The following is a 15,484-nucleotide window of genomic DNA, read 5'->3' as shown; positions in this document are numbered from 1 at the left end:
TTAATATCAAAACAAATGTTTTTCTATGATAATACTTTATTGACCATTAGCTGTTCATAATTTTTGATCAGCTAAACATCAGAAGTCAATAAAGTATTTGGGTACAAAATAGTTTGCTTTGTAAGTACTAACTGTATTAGAAACTTTCTATTAAAATATTTTTATCAAGTAAATCTTTTAATTTGATAAATAATTTTTAGGAGCTAATTGGGGATCGAAAAATTATAGAAGAGATAAAAGATTTAACTGAACAATATAAGCAAACTGCAGAAAAGTATTTAAAGTCTGATCCTTTACCTAAACATGAAAAAGTTGAACAACTTGTTAAGCAAAAAGTAGATAAAGTATGTAATGAAAACTATATCAATACTTAAAAAATAGAAGCCTGTTTTTATTTGAAATACCTAACAGATACTTTTAAAGATATAGTTAAAAAATCAAAATAAAACTTAATATGTTTAAACCTAAAATATGATTTAAGTCATATAAAATTAAAAGAAATTAGAAAAGTCATAGAAAAGAATTATGCTAAAAATGTAGCATAAAATGATTACAGGGTCAATTTATAATTGACGAGATGATTTTTATAAGTACTTTTCTAAATGAATTCTCTAAAAACTGGAACGACTATGAAAGCAGTTTAAGTAGTTTACAGCCTTGGATCGAAAAAGCAGAAGATTTTTTTTTAACAGGAAGTTCTTTAAACCAAGTAAGTTCTTAAGACTAAAAACGTCTAAATACAACAGAGTTAAAAAATGCTGGTTTAAAGTTAAATTTAGTACATTAAATAGTTTATTTTGTTCAAAGTTTTGTGATTTCAATTAGTCTAACAGTAATCTTGTGATAATAATTTTTTTTTTTGAGATTTAAGTAACAAGTTTAAGAACTTGACTGTTTTACTTTATGTTAAAATTTTAAAGTTTATACTTAAACCACTTGAGTTTAAATTTTGACTGTAAAGGTTTTTTTTCCACTTGTAGCTCATTATACATTTGATTAAGTTGGGTATGAAACTCGATGACCGATAGGTCTTTTTGCGTATCCAGGTCCTTAAATCAAAAAAATAAAAGTTAAGAAACTTTATTTTGTTCAATAAACCACTATATCACAGTATAAACTAAAATACTGTTACCTACAGGTTTTTTATTCGCAACTATCCGAGCAACAGAATAGTTTAAAGAACTTAAAGACTGCTTCTGAGTTTATCTCTTTTCGTTGTAACTTTGATGTTTCTAGTCATATTATCAGCAAAGTATCTAAAATAGAAAAAATTGTTATTAAAACAACGTTAGAGTATGACAAATACTGTAAGCGAGCAAAGTATCTAACAGAAGTTTCCAAGTGGCAAAAAACCGCTCAAAATGCAGAAGCTGAGCTTGGGAAAGTAACTGTAATGGAAAGCAAATCACTTATTAAAAAAATAGATTTACTAACGGTTAGTTCGAGCCTATAAAACATATGTAATAAATTAGGAAAAAAAAAAGAAAGTTGAAAAATTTTTGTATGCTTAGAAAAGATAAGATTTTATAGTCTTTCAAGTGACATACTTTAAAAAATGTTTCTGTTAACTTTTCAATGCTTCATAAACATGTTTTATATGGAAAATTATGCGATTATGGCAGTGGTAGAAAAATGTAAGTTGTTTAAATTACGAGCTTAATATCATTAAATAAAACTGACTGAGGTTTTTAAATTAATCAAGTTTGTTCTTGAAAAGAAAATTCTTCTCAAGGCTACTGCTTCATTTGGGTTCTTACTTCTTTACTTTACTTCAACCACTGGTATTTCCTTCATGTTTTTAGGCTATTTATAAACAATAGTAAAGACATAACTTAATTTTTACCTAACCCATTTTTATTATTATCTTGAAACGTTTTAGGTAGAAATGGGAAATAAAAAATAAAAACTAAAATGTAAAATAAGTAAAGGAGTTAGTTGTCTTAATTATCCCTTCCATAGGAATGTACTGATTATCACTATACTCCTAAGGATAGTCCTAAACCATCACTGTCCTTGCCTTATTTAAAATTGGTTTTAATGACGTGGATTCAGTCTAGACTCAAGGCAATTGCTATTATATACCAACAATATTTTAAACTATTAGTTAAGTTTCAATTGCGTAAATAAATTTGTATCAGCTCTAGTCTGGTTTGGATAGCTACCTTAAACAAGAGAAGCTTGGCTCCAATTTTGGTCTTAAAGCTTGAGCGCTTAACTCTTAAGATTTCCCCTGAGTTTATCTGACTTATACTTTAGGGACTAATACTAAATAATATTAGATATGTAAATACTAAATTAATGTAATGATACATTAAATTACTTTTGTAATACTAACTGATGTGATTTAAGAACTTAATTAAAAACACACAAACATACTGAAAAAAACCTAGCAACAAGTGAAAAACACAACGCTTATAAAAAATATTAACTCTCTACCGCCAATGTGTATAACATATTTTTGCAGGATTTTGCCAAAAATAACTTAATACATTTAAAAAACCATTTTAAAGAGATACACATTGCAAGTTTATAGTTTATTAGACGCCGTTTCGACTTTTCATCTGTCATTATCAATAATAAACTGTGCAAAATAACAAAATTAGTGTTAAACAACTAAATATATAAGAAAAAATAAGTGTTAAGATATGTATAAACAGTTATATATTAAAGTTATAAACTATAATAAAATTAAACGTTAAATAAATGTTTATACATGGTAAAAAAAAAATATATATATATACAACTAATCAAAAATTCTTAATGTGTGGGTAATACTCGGTTAAGTAAAATGTTTGTTTAAAATTGGATTATAACGTTTAATTAAAAAAGCTTCGGTAATCAGGACTTAAGTTTACTTATACATTCTTTCAAAATATTAAAATTGTTAACAGTTAATCTTTCATTTTTACAATTATTACATTTACTAATGTGGTAAGATACAGCTGTTTTAACTTTTAAATGTTCTTTGATTCTTTCTGTAAGTAGTCTCAAAAAAGTATTTTGTTACAAATTTAATAAGTCCTTGAAACAGTTCTTAAAGAAATTTTGAGTACTTTAACTGAAATTTTATCAACTGATGCTACTATAAGATGTAAAGTTTATAGTATATTAGCTAACTTTTATAATAATTTTCTTCTAAGAAGAAAAACTAAATTTAAGTAAAAACAAATATTTAAAGTTATAAAAACTTAATTGTACGAAATAAAATGAAAAATTATAACTTTTTTTTAGAGGTTTTATGTAGTTTTGAAAAATTATGCATGAATTTATTATTCTTAAAGTTTCTGAAATTAAACTTAAACAGACTTTTATCTTAATTTTCAGGTAGCTTTACATTCTATCGACTCTTTAGATGATAATATAAATAAAACTTTATCATTAATCACAAATGAAGATGCTACAGTAGTTAATCAAATTGTATCTAGGGTTACAGTTAGTAGGAAAAAAGTTGTTTCTGAAATAAAAAAGTTTGAAAGTATTTTGGGTTCGGTTTCTGCCATCGAAAAGAAAATTCAAGATGTTGCTGGATTTACTGAAGAAGCACAACAATTATTGTTTACAAAAAATGTTGATATGCTAAATCTAGAAAAAAGATTTCAAAAGACCTCGGTTCGTCATGATTTATTTATTTTATACTTTTAATGGCATATAACATTTAAAAAAAAATCCAAAGAGACCAAACAGTCAATACTTTTATTAAAAGCACGATATAGTATAACTTTTTACTTAAGCTTATTCAATAACTAACAACGAAAACGTTATTACTAAGTTTACTACATAATTTAACTTCTTACAGGAGATATTAGAAAGTATAGTATTATTTAAACAAAATATGGGCGAAATTTCACAAAGTATAAATGAACTAACGGAAGAACATCACGGTAAATAGAGCTATAATTATACAATTCAAAAAATAGCTTAAAAATAAAATCAAACTTTTATTTAGGATAACAATTAGGTTTCAAAGTAATAATTTTTTGTAGATACAAGTTTTGAAAACTTAAAAAAAACAATGGATGTAATTTCGTCTAAGTTCATTGAAATTAAAGAGCAAGCAAAAGTTACGAACAATGAGCTTAAAAAAAAGGTAAAAAAGGTTCTAAATTATAAGAAATCGTTGATATCTATGGAAGAATGGCTTGACAATAGTAAGCAAACTTTACGTGATTTAGAGGAAACGTACAAACCTCTAAACGAAAAACTGACTTTTTACGAGGTAAAAACCGCAAATAAACAATGCTAATACTTATAATTAACATCTATAAGTTGAAAAAATACCTTATTGTTCTTTATGCACGATAAAATTCTAAAAAACTTATAACTTATAGGAAGTTATTGCTTCAGTTAAAAGTTCCCCAATTAATCAACTGAAGAATGATGATCTAGAAATAAAAAAGTCTGATTACCAAGAAAACGATTTTTTAAAACTGCACGGAAAAATACTAAGTATGAAAAACGAATATGAAAAGTTTATGATAAAGGCTAACAAAGAATATCATAGATTAAGGTAAAAGTATAATTTAAAATTTTTATTCAATAGCTTGAATTTTTATTAATCACATTTTTTATTAGTGGAAATAAAATACTTGTTAGGTATGAAAAAATGGAACAGGATTTTATAGAGCTAGTCATTCAATGCAGAAAAAAAATTGATAAATTAGAGTACAGCAAAATATATTTAAATGATCAAAAAATAATTCAGCAGCATGAAGTATGTTGCTGGTTGTTTAAATTAGTTTTTTTAAATATTGAAATATTTTAAACATCTAGTTTACAGATATTAATATTGATAAAACTTTTAGATAATTTATTTTTGACACAACAAAGAATGAATTTATATATTAAGTCATTCTACCTATTTAAATTCAAGGATTTGAGAGAAGAACAGCTGGCTAAGATGAAGAAGCTACTACATAACATGGAAGAGTTAAAAGATTTGAAAGATGAAAAATCAATTGTTCCTAAGATGGTTCGTAACAAGCAAGAATATAAAAAACTTTTGGAAGACCATGAAAACATGAGAAAGTAAATTGTTTTAAGTATTTTTTATGTTTTGTTTTGAAACAAAGGAGTAAATTTATAAAAAATCTTAATTATAATAAAATTTAGTGAAATTCTACAACTTCCAAAAAAGATAAAAAAAATTGATGAAAATCTATTGAAGCTTGAAACAAACATTGAAAACTTGGACGAAACAATTCAAAAGATTTATGACAACTCATTTTCAAACAACTTCAAAAAATTTAAAGTATTTCAATTTTTTGTAAAGTTCCTTGGTGTTTTAAAACTATAAATTTTAAACCTATTTAAGTTAATTGTAGTCAATTAAAGTTGTATCAATATTGGGTAGGACTTTTTATGGAGTCTTTTTTATGAATCGTCTTTATTGTGTACTTTTTATAAGTATATTTGCAGAAATTTTGCAAAAAAAAAACTCCAAGTTTGTTGTTAATTTAAGTAAATTTATTCAACTGCAACAATAAAAAAATCATTTTATATAGCTAAATATTTAAAACTCATGCTCTATCCAAAATCAATAAATAAATAATTTTTAAAAATATTTTAGTATAGTAATCAGCAACCAAGGTAGCACTTTGAACACAGCGCAAAAGTTCGTACCCAACCAGCAGTGTGAACCTAGGAAATTTAGTCTTTGTTTAACTACATTAAGCCTAAAGCCACTAAAGTTTTAAAATAACTATCAAAGCCAGATCCCCAAAAAAAAAACTTTCACTATAAAAACAAAACACATTCATTAAAAGCTATTAGAAGCCTTGAGTTTTTATTTTAAAACATGTTATTATATGTAAGTATTTATTGAAGTATGTGTATCTATTTGCAACCCAAAAATTTTTCTAATCAATCTAGTATTTCCTTTTACCTTTTTAATTTACAATGTACATACAATTAATTACTAGTTTTAAATAAATAAGGTTTTAAAAAATATTGATCATGCTTTTATTAAATTGTGTTTCTTCAAAAAAACTAGTTTAGGGTAATAAAATTTTTTCCTGCCTACTTATTATTTACATGTAATAAAATTGATAAAAAAAACCATAGATAAAAGCTGTCTCAACTCTAATGAACACAAAGAATAACATATTTAGAGGTCTTTGTTTATTATAAAAACATTTTCAATTCCTTTTCAAATAGAATGAATAAAAATTTCATTTGAATAACATTCTATTTGAATAAGAATTGAAAATGTTTTTTATAATTAACGAAAGATCTCTAAATCTGATGGAAAAGAGTTAAGACAGCTTTTTTCTATGGTTTATTTAAACCAGTTTTATTACATTTACGCCACATTACTCAAAGCTGTCTAATTTCTAATATAAAAAAGGCAGACTACCTTCAAACTATTCATTCTAAACATTTATTATTTAGCAATTTTCGCATTTTAACTGGTTGTATTGGTAGAAAACACAACAGTAAAAGATAAAATGGTGTGATGCTCTTAGGAGGAAACGTTGTGGTGCTCATAGTAGACTGTAGCATCCATAGTCAGTATTGGCAGTAATGGATATAAGAAAGATTTCTTTACAGCTATTTTATTTTGCATTTTTTAAAACTATCGTTGTTTAAATGTATTTATCATGGTCACCACAATCTCAGGTAACTTAGGCTAACCAGGATAAAACAGGTTAGCGTTTATCTAAGTTTTCTATAACATTTAAGTATTTTTTATTCCTATGTTTTAATCATAGGATATGCAAACTTAAGTTCCACTGTTCGTTTTTTAATAAATAAACTGTAATATGCTTGTTTTAAATGTTTGATTGATATAAAAATTATAAGTTCTTAACTTATTTTATGGTTCGCTTAGTTTTACTTTATCTAAGTTTAATGTAGCATAACTTATTTTAAAGTAGAATACTTATGTATTACTACGTTTAAGTTTGTTTTTTAATTTCAAAGTACAAAACAAATCAAGTTCATCTTTGCATTTTCAACACAGTGTTTTTCGGCTAATATGTGCTTTGCGTTCTATACCGACAGTACATACCTAGGAAGCGCGTACCTAGGTGGCAGTTTACTGTATATAGAATAAACCAGTTGTATTTTGAAAGTAATTTTTATAAGGATTAAATAAAAAGAGCTGATTAAAAAACTTTTCTAGTTTAATAACTGTCTGCATTATTTATTGAATAAGATTGTTGAGCCTAACTAGCATTGTTTTGTTTTTTACTATTGATAGTTTAAAAAAATTCCACTTAAAGATGGCTCAGCTCTAATGTAACATCCAAATTGTTTGAAAAATCATCACTATCTTTGTCATCGCTTTTAACTGTTACATTAAAAATTACTATCTTGTTTAACCTTACTTACTAAACTAACAGAATGGTTTGGCTCCCAACATTTATTAGTAGCAAACGTGGTTGGACGTTATTGGGGAACAATACTAACTTCGTTACCATCAGCTTTATAATTTAAGATCGTATTTAGTAACTTAGCTGTTGTATTTTCGAAATTATTTACATAAGGGTAAAATGTACTTATGAGTAAATTAAATCCATTGCACTACATGCAATACGGGCAACTCTAAAAAGTATAATAAGTTTATTTTACAGTTTTTACTTAAGCTTTCAAAATGAGCAAACATAAATTTTTCTAAATATAAAACTTTTGAACCTTTATGGGTGATATTAAGTTATGATTGAATAAATAAAATGAACACCTTTCAATCTAGTGAAAAGTTTAAAAATGTATCAAAAAGTTTATTAGGTTTTTGTTTATAGCACAATGTAAGTAAACTCTTTAAATTTAGTTTAAACTAAAAGCATGTACCTTTTTTTTTTCCTCACAAAAAAATCGCAAGCAAAGTGCACTTTTTGTAGGCCTAGACAATTTTTCTCGTATACCTTTAAAAATAAATCTCCAAAACTTAGCAGAAAGATTTTTATTGTAACCATTAGTTATAGCATTTTTATTGTAAAATTGTTTAACTTTATTATAAGCGTTACTTATTTTTGTGCACTTTTTACCCAAAATAGGGTACACGTCATTAAAAAATATGAGCTTTTTTGGGTCGGTCTTTTTATTCGTTCCCTTTTTGATAATTATTCAACTCTATTTCACTCAACGTATTTTTTGAAGCTTTTTTGTATAATTGTTTTCGCCAGTATTTATTACGGCAACTTGAGATCTACAGAAAGAAAGATCAACTTGAGATCTAGATAAATACTACTTAAAACTCATCAAACGAGCCTATGTAACGGAACCTCATTTAACAATAAATTGTTTCATTTTTAAATATTATAATCCTCTGCTGTTACAGTTGGGTCTGATAACACATTGTGTTGGTCAAGAACTGCATCAAGCTCGGGATTACCTTTATGAGTTTGCCTACTAGTACCTGATGTGTTCTCGGCCGGTTGGGCACGCGTAGCGTGCTTAGCAACTAGCTTTGTAAGGCTATTGGCCGAGAGCGCCTTGAGCTTTTTACTGGTATTCCTCATAGCTCATACTATAAATAGAATATCTTATTTGTGACTAGCTAGACCGTATCTACGTTTAACTAGTTGTCTTGAGATATTCTTAATGAAACGTTTTATATAACTTTTAATATTAACTATCGTACTTATATAACTTAGTCTTTGAAGATTCTAATATTTACTTAACATATAATCTTAATATAGACTAAAAAGTAAATTATTTATTAATCTTAGTGATTTTAACGTATACTTAACTATATAGTTTTAATAGAGAACCAAAATACGATAACTAATTAGATTATATTACACTTACTTAATTACCTTTTACTGTTAATACTGAAAGTATAGATTCGGCACTCAAAATTTATTTTACAATGTTTAACAACAAGCGATAAAAAATAACACTCACACGCATGCAAGTCAGAGTTCGATGGTTTGTTTGCAAGGCAACTTTTACTCAATGTATTAGCGTTTGTTAACAGTCCTCTGCTATTCTTACTGAATTCAGAGCCAAGCTAGGACTTGAAGCGTATGAGACGTCTAAAAGTCCGCTTTGGTTGAACTACAATAGAAGTTTCTACTAGAGAAACGGTTGTTAAAAAACAACGAGCTGGAAATCAATACAGGTCGAAATATACACTTGCTTCCGTTTTTAGGCGATTCTTACAGAAAAATAATTCACTGTAGAAGTGTAGAGCTCAAAAAACGGTTGTAGCGAACTACGTAAGCTGGAAAGTGTAATGAATTACGTTTGCTTTAGTTTTTCGGTGATTCTTACAGGAAAATAATTCACTGTAGAATTGTAAAGCTCGTAAAACGGCTGTAGCGATCAACGAAAGCTGGGAAGTGAAATGAATTATACTTGTTTTCGTTCCTCAGCGGTGTTTATTGGAGTCAGTGGACTACAAAGTAAAGTACAATGCTGAGCAAAAGTCGCTAAAAAACAACGAAAGCTGAACGTATATATTCGCTAAAATACAATTTAAGTGATATTAAATGTGAATCTAACAAAAAATAGTGAAAGCTGGTTCACTAAGAATCTAACAAGTGCCTGCTAAAACAAAAGAGCGTTTGCTTTGATTGTAGCGTATTGTAATTGTGCTTGCCAACAATGTTAGCTAGCCGAAACAAGAGCGATAACGAATGACCACTTCTCTCGTGGCGTTTGGCTTTAAATAGCCACGCTTAAACCAAAAACTCTTCTTTTTTGTGCTTACAATATAAAGCACTCTGTTATTAGGCAAGGTTGAAAACAACAAATAAGTATAAACATTTATCCCAATTATTTTATATTTTATACTAAACGTGTTCATAGTTATCAAACAGTTTTTGTTTATTTGTATAACTAAAATTCCAATTATAGCTAAATAATATGTCTTAAGTCGTTAGTCCAATTTCACAGTGTCTACCAGATACTATGGCTCAAACTCGAGCAAAGAGTGCTCGCATTCAGAGCCAAAGGTCTCAAAGCCAAGATTCAACCCTTAAACCCGCTCCCCTTTTTAATAAACCGTTGGAAGTTGGCGTGCCAACGATCTCTGGTTTCAATGGCGTTCTCAGAAACAAGAATGACACGGCACAAATAATTTTTTAGGCTATCGTTGGCAAAGCTTTTTTTAAAACAGCTGATAAACTCAAAACTGAAAATTCTAAAATTGACGTTGAGTTGTGATGATTAGTTGCATCAATTTTCCCAAGTGATGTACAAACGAAGGCTTCAAAGCGAAATTATTTAAGCACGTTTAGTTTGACTGTTACATCGATTCATCATAACAATTTCTATCTGATGAGTATAAATTAAGTTAAAACTAGGTCGCAGAATGTCACATGGGTCGTTGTTAACTGTCTTAAAATAAAAACGTTTTTCCCATGTTCACTTTAGCTTTGTACTTAAAAACAAAACGCACTAAAAACAAAAAAAAAAACATGCAAATAATGTTCTTAATTTTTATAACAAAAAGTTTTAAATGTTATTACAGTTAAACAGTTCATTTTACTAAGAAATATCATCTTTGTTATACTTTACGACTGATTAAACTTTTTATAATTTTTTTTTTCAATTTCAACTCTGCCTTGTACTAAACACAAAATGCACAAAAAAATATTAGCATTGTTCTTAATATCCTTAACTGGCAGTTTTAGAAGTTAATATAGTTCAACAGCTTGTATTATTGGAAAATGATATTATTTGTAAGTAAATTTAGCAAACAAGTAACGCATTTTTTTACTACTTGTACTTCAGTATCAGTACATTAACGGAAAAATTATAAACTTTACTGTTGTTAATGTAACAAAATGCAAGGTTTAGATAAATCAAAAAAGTTTAAAAGTTTTATTAAATAAAACTATAATAAGTATATAACAAGGTGTAATGTTAAAAAATTCTAGCTTTTTCTTGTTTAAAGTCATTACACGATTAATAACTATTAAAATTAAAATAAATAAAAAAATATAACTATACTCCATTAATGGTTTTTTAGAAAATCGTTTAGTTTCAAACTTTTACAAACTATTTAGCTTCAATATTATGAAAGTTGTTTAAACGTTTAGATGTTAAAAAAAGTACAAAACATTATGACACGACAAACAAGCAACCCCGCAGTATTAGTCTAGAAACACTTTTTTACTATAAAACTAGTCTATTTAAAATAATTGTATGCGTCAAACCTTAAATATAAACGGTTTTATCGTTTTGATCCTGTTAAAAGTGTAGAACTACAAATTAGTATATTTTTATAACAATACAGTTTTTTTTGATGATTTCCTGAATGAACTGCAACTAAAAAATTGTTCATCAAAGTACTAAATAATTTCAAACGTTGTTGACATTAGATCGTAACTAAATTATGATAATTAGTGTTAGCGTTATGCTCGATTGCTAAAGTTCCGTTTTTTTTGGTAACTAACTATAATACTTTGCAAGCTTAAACAACGTACGTTTGTTATCACTAAAAACAATAAACCCAATTTCAACTTTACTATAAACTACTGTTTTAGTTCTTTTATAGCTTTCGCTGACTTTTCTGTTGAATTTAGGCTTTTTGTTTGAATTTTGCTTGCTAATTTTGTGTTTTACTTAATTTTAATATTTGAATATATATAAATTTATCTCATTAACTTTCAATCCCACGGTACAAACTAAAAGATAACTGAGATTTAAAAAATTGTTACTAACTTTTGCACTTAACTACTGTGGAACTTGTTTACTTTTAATTTAATATTCATCAGTACTTAACCATTCGTCATAATTTACAACTAGTTTTCTTTAACTGAAATTGTATACGTTTTTTTTTTCTTTTGCTACTGTCCAAGTTCTCTGTGTCCTCCCTCAAAATAAAGCACTTTTACATTGCTTATTGTGACTTTAATTACTCATATATTTTTCTGAATGTGCAAGGTATGTATATTCTGAAGCGTGAAGCACCTTGTATGGGCCATGGTACAAGGTACTTATTTTTTTTTATTTTCGTGTCTGACCAAAGCTTTTTAACACTAAAACAAAGATGGTTTATAATTGATTTTTATTTCTGTGTTGTTTGTGTTTACCACATATTTAGACATTATGTGGAAAAACAATATTGTTTCAAAGGGCTACAGTAAACGTTAGTTTTATCGCTATTATCAAGAAAAACTTGGACCGGCAAAGTTACATACATTCCCAGTGCATAATGAGAAGGAATACAAGGTGGACCTTCGATGGAAGTGTTATTTATGCTAGCTGTAATCATAGAAAGCCTCAGTGCCCAAATAGTTTTTGTTCCTTTTGCTCGCAACGCGTAGTTTATTGTTTTATTTTTCCGTTCTATAACTTTATTAGTTTTGGGACTTTTAGGTAGTACAAACTAGTGTTCTACTTCATTTAGTTAACGTTTCAGCTAGTAAAAAATTTGAAAATTGTTTTCCTTTTTGGACACCACTACTTGATTTTTTGTCTAGTATCGGAGTTGTAACGAGGAATCTTGTCTTTTATATTCAAGATTTATTTGCAGTTGTAGAGACTTCATCTTTATAGCCTACAATATCGATGTGGACAAAGTTTAGCATTTTTGTAAATTGAGGGAAAAACCTTATTTAAGGCCAGTTGTAGCGAACCACTTTAATTGTCTGACACTCAACGTAGGATTTTACCCATAACGTTATTTCATTTCCAAGGTCGGTCACCAGAAGTCTTTATCTACAGCATCTATCGTTTTTTCTACCCCTAAGTTCAAATTCTGATAAGCTTTTTTATAAGCTATTAATCTCAATTGTTCTGGAAAGATTATTCTGTTGTTGGCTACTTATTTTTTTGGCTAAGTTTTCTAAGAAAACTAATAGAAATACTAGTTAAGACAAAAATGGATTATTTAAAATAACTAATCGTAATTCTTAATCTTTTATCAGGACTGAGCTAATAATTAAGTTAAGGTTAACTAAAATTTTTATTCATTATTTCAATTGCTAAATAATTACTCCGAATTTTACAAAATATGATTACTTACAAAAAAAATATTATAACAATTTTGAAAAAACTGCTATTCTTAATATGAGCTGTACTTTTATTGGTATAGTATGTTTTTTCATCTTATCTTTAGTATATACTTTTTCTTTTGATTTTGTAAATTTAAAAAGAACAGTTAAGCGCGCAGAATATACAGTATTTAACTATTCCTTATATTAAAAAGATTTTAGAGAAACTTGGTAAAAACAAAAAAAAAATTTGGCCAGATTGGTAATAAAATACAAGTAGCCTTTAGTTAGTACAACAAAAATAGAAAATATTGCTCTTTCAAGTATACTACTAGCAAATACTTTAGCGGTTACCTTTTAATTAAGTTTGTATGTCCAGGTACATTTGTATATCTAACATATTGGAGGAATAGAGCGAAAACTATTTATAACGATAAAATAATATACTGTGTAAATTAGTTTTAACTATTAAACTATAGTTCTGTGATAAATAAAAAGAAGTATAAATAATCAAATAAACTACTAATAAAATAATATTAAGGAGCTAGAAGACATATTTAATGAAAAGAAACAAAACAAGTTTATACTGATAAACGAAGTTAGTAGCTTATCAGAAGAACTGGAAGAGGTAAAGAAATTCTCCACAAAGAATGATTTCACTAAATTTGAAGTAATAAATGTTTAAATATATAGTAGATTTAAAACAAACAAAAATTAAGTACATTTTATTAAAATTATTCAAATGTTCAAAACAAAACATTTAAAAATGTAAGAGAGCTTTTGCATTATTCTCAAATATTAAACAATTAACTTTACCGCATGATCAACAACAACAGCATCCGAGACAACCTACGATCGGATTTATCCTTATTAGGACTCATCAGGCAGGCATAGTTGCGAAAAGCTGTTGAAATCACAACAGGGGTTTGTCCCGACTATGCCTGCCTGATAAGTCTTAATAAAGACGAAACCGGTCGTAGGTTGTCTCGGATGCTGTTGTTGTTGGTCAAGCGGTGAAGTTCATTGTTTATTATCGATGGCGAAAAACACCTAAGCTTTTTGATGATGGCCGAAATAAATACTGACATTATTTCTAAAATGTAGTTTAATTTTTAAAGAAATGGATTAGTCTTAAGTAAAAAAAAAAAATTAAATTATTTAAAAACATCCCACAGCTTTACCCATTTTAACTTTGAACCTCACAAAACATTTTATATAATATAATTAAGTTAAACATAATCTAAGCTTAAAATACTCCAAACCTAAAACTTAAGTAGTCTAACGTTATAAAACGACAGGAAAAGCTGCAAGGTGTTCAATCATCAATAAAATCAATATTTAATTCGATTCCAACAGTAGAAATAAAAGTGAAAATTATAAAAAAATCATTTGAGGCAAGCTCACAAGTTGAAGTAAGTAAATATAGTTAATAGAAATTAAAATTAAAATGTATTTAGTATTATTAGAAAGCTTACTGTCAATAAAAATTAAAAGAGCATAATAACCTGTAAGTCTGAATTTCTTTACTCTAGTTTTTAAAATTTTAGTAGTTAATATAAATAGTGATTTTAACCTGATACAACTATTTCTTTTAGTGTAAACTGTTGTCTTAAGTTCTTCTATAAGCTAAAATGTTTTACTACATATGTTTATGAAGCTTTTTGTTTTTTAAGGTAACATCCAATCTGATAGAAAAGAAACTTCGTGAGTTTTATAGTTTAGAAAACTCTTTAAAGATTTCTAAAATTGATAGTATCGAAGATGCAACTGCAGCTAAAAAAAAAACTATAGTAAGCTATTTTACCATTAAAAACATATACATAAGTTATAAAGAACGATTTTTGTCTACAAATATTTCAAAAAAAAACTGATAAGAGTAAAACAGTAAAAAAAGTTAATTTCACCAGAATGCTATAAATAGTCAAAACTTGTAGATTAGCAGAAGAAACGGGTCTAGGATTTTTTAAGTTGGTGAAACAGAACTTACGTTATAAATTTGAGAGTAGTTTCTTTAGTAGCTTGTAATAAAATATTTTATAATACTAAATAAGTGTCTTCTACTATGTCGAAAAATTAAAATATTATAATGTTAATAAAAGTAAGCAATCATAAACTTAACATAAATATTAATTTTTTACGTAGCTATATTACACAAAATTAGAAAACAAGCAAATTACGGTATAAAAATGCTTAAGTTTATTTAATTGATAAACTTAAAAGTTTTATATTGTATACTGGTTGTTCCAAATTTGATGTAATATTTCTTAATTAACAATTGAATAATATAAATATAAACAACTGACCCGTTTTTTAACTAAATTCTTCACCATTTAACAGAAGATATTGGTAATAGAAAAGCTTTTTCCTGTCAGAGCAAGTGTCAACCAGTTTTTGCTAACAAATAACCTGTTGTTTAACATTCTTAGCTTTATCAGAAACAGATATTCTAGATTAACTTATTTATATATTTAGAAAAAAGGTTTAAAACTGATTTTAACTGAAGATTCAATTGTAAAAATTAATACTTGTGCAAATACACAAACTATATACTTGTGCATACTATATATAAACTATTTTACTACCAGGAAAAATATGTTGTA

At 27.1% G+C, this 15,484-nt stretch overlaps 1 protein-coding gene across 7 annotated transcripts in view; it reads left to right on the top strand.

Annotated features, from left to right (window-relative positions):
* LOC145849114 (nesprin-1-like) overlaps positions 1 to 15,484 on the top strand; it is a 159,589-nt gene that overhangs the window by 27,117 nt on the left and 116,988 nt on the right. For 6 of the 7 annotated variants that reach the window (XM_082954201.1, XM_082954200.1, XM_082954202.1 and 3 more), the window contains exons 14-26: positions 201 to 344; positions 557 to 709; positions 1,139 to 1,435; positions 3,325 to 3,609; positions 3,797 to 3,881; positions 3,984 to 4,216; positions 4,329 to 4,507; positions 4,594 to 4,711; positions 4,871 to 5,025; positions 5,110 to 5,248; positions 13,426 to 13,554; positions 14,183 to 14,296; positions 14,558 to 14,674. In XM_082954201.1, coding sequence (XP_082810327.1) covers positions 201 to 344; positions 557 to 709; positions 1,139 to 1,435; positions 3,325 to 3,609; positions 3,797 to 3,881; positions 3,984 to 4,216; positions 4,329 to 4,507; positions 4,594 to 4,711; positions 4,871 to 5,025; positions 5,110 to 5,248; positions 13,426 to 13,554; positions 14,183 to 14,296; positions 14,558 to 14,674 — 2,148 coding nt within the window. Of the gene's footprint in view, positions 1 to 200; positions 345 to 556; positions 710 to 1,138; positions 1,440 to 3,324; positions 3,610 to 3,796; positions 3,882 to 3,983; positions 4,217 to 4,328; positions 4,508 to 4,593; positions 4,712 to 4,870; positions 5,026 to 5,109; positions 5,249 to 13,425; positions 13,555 to 14,182; positions 14,297 to 14,557; positions 14,675 to 15,484 lie in introns of all 7 variants that reach the window. The other variant, XM_082954199.1, reaches the window with a different exon arrangement.

This window comes from Thalia democratica, chromosome 1 (genome assembly GCF_965202585.1).
Source record: "Thalia democratica chromosome 1, ktThaDemo2.hap1.1, whole genome shotgun sequence".
In the NCBI taxonomy this organism is placed as follows: Eukaryota; Metazoa; Chordata; class Thaliacea; order Salpida; family Salpidae; genus Thalia; species Thalia democratica.
The sequence above is the reverse complement of the archived record's forward strand: the minus strand, read 5'-3'. Positions and strand labels throughout refer to the sequence as shown.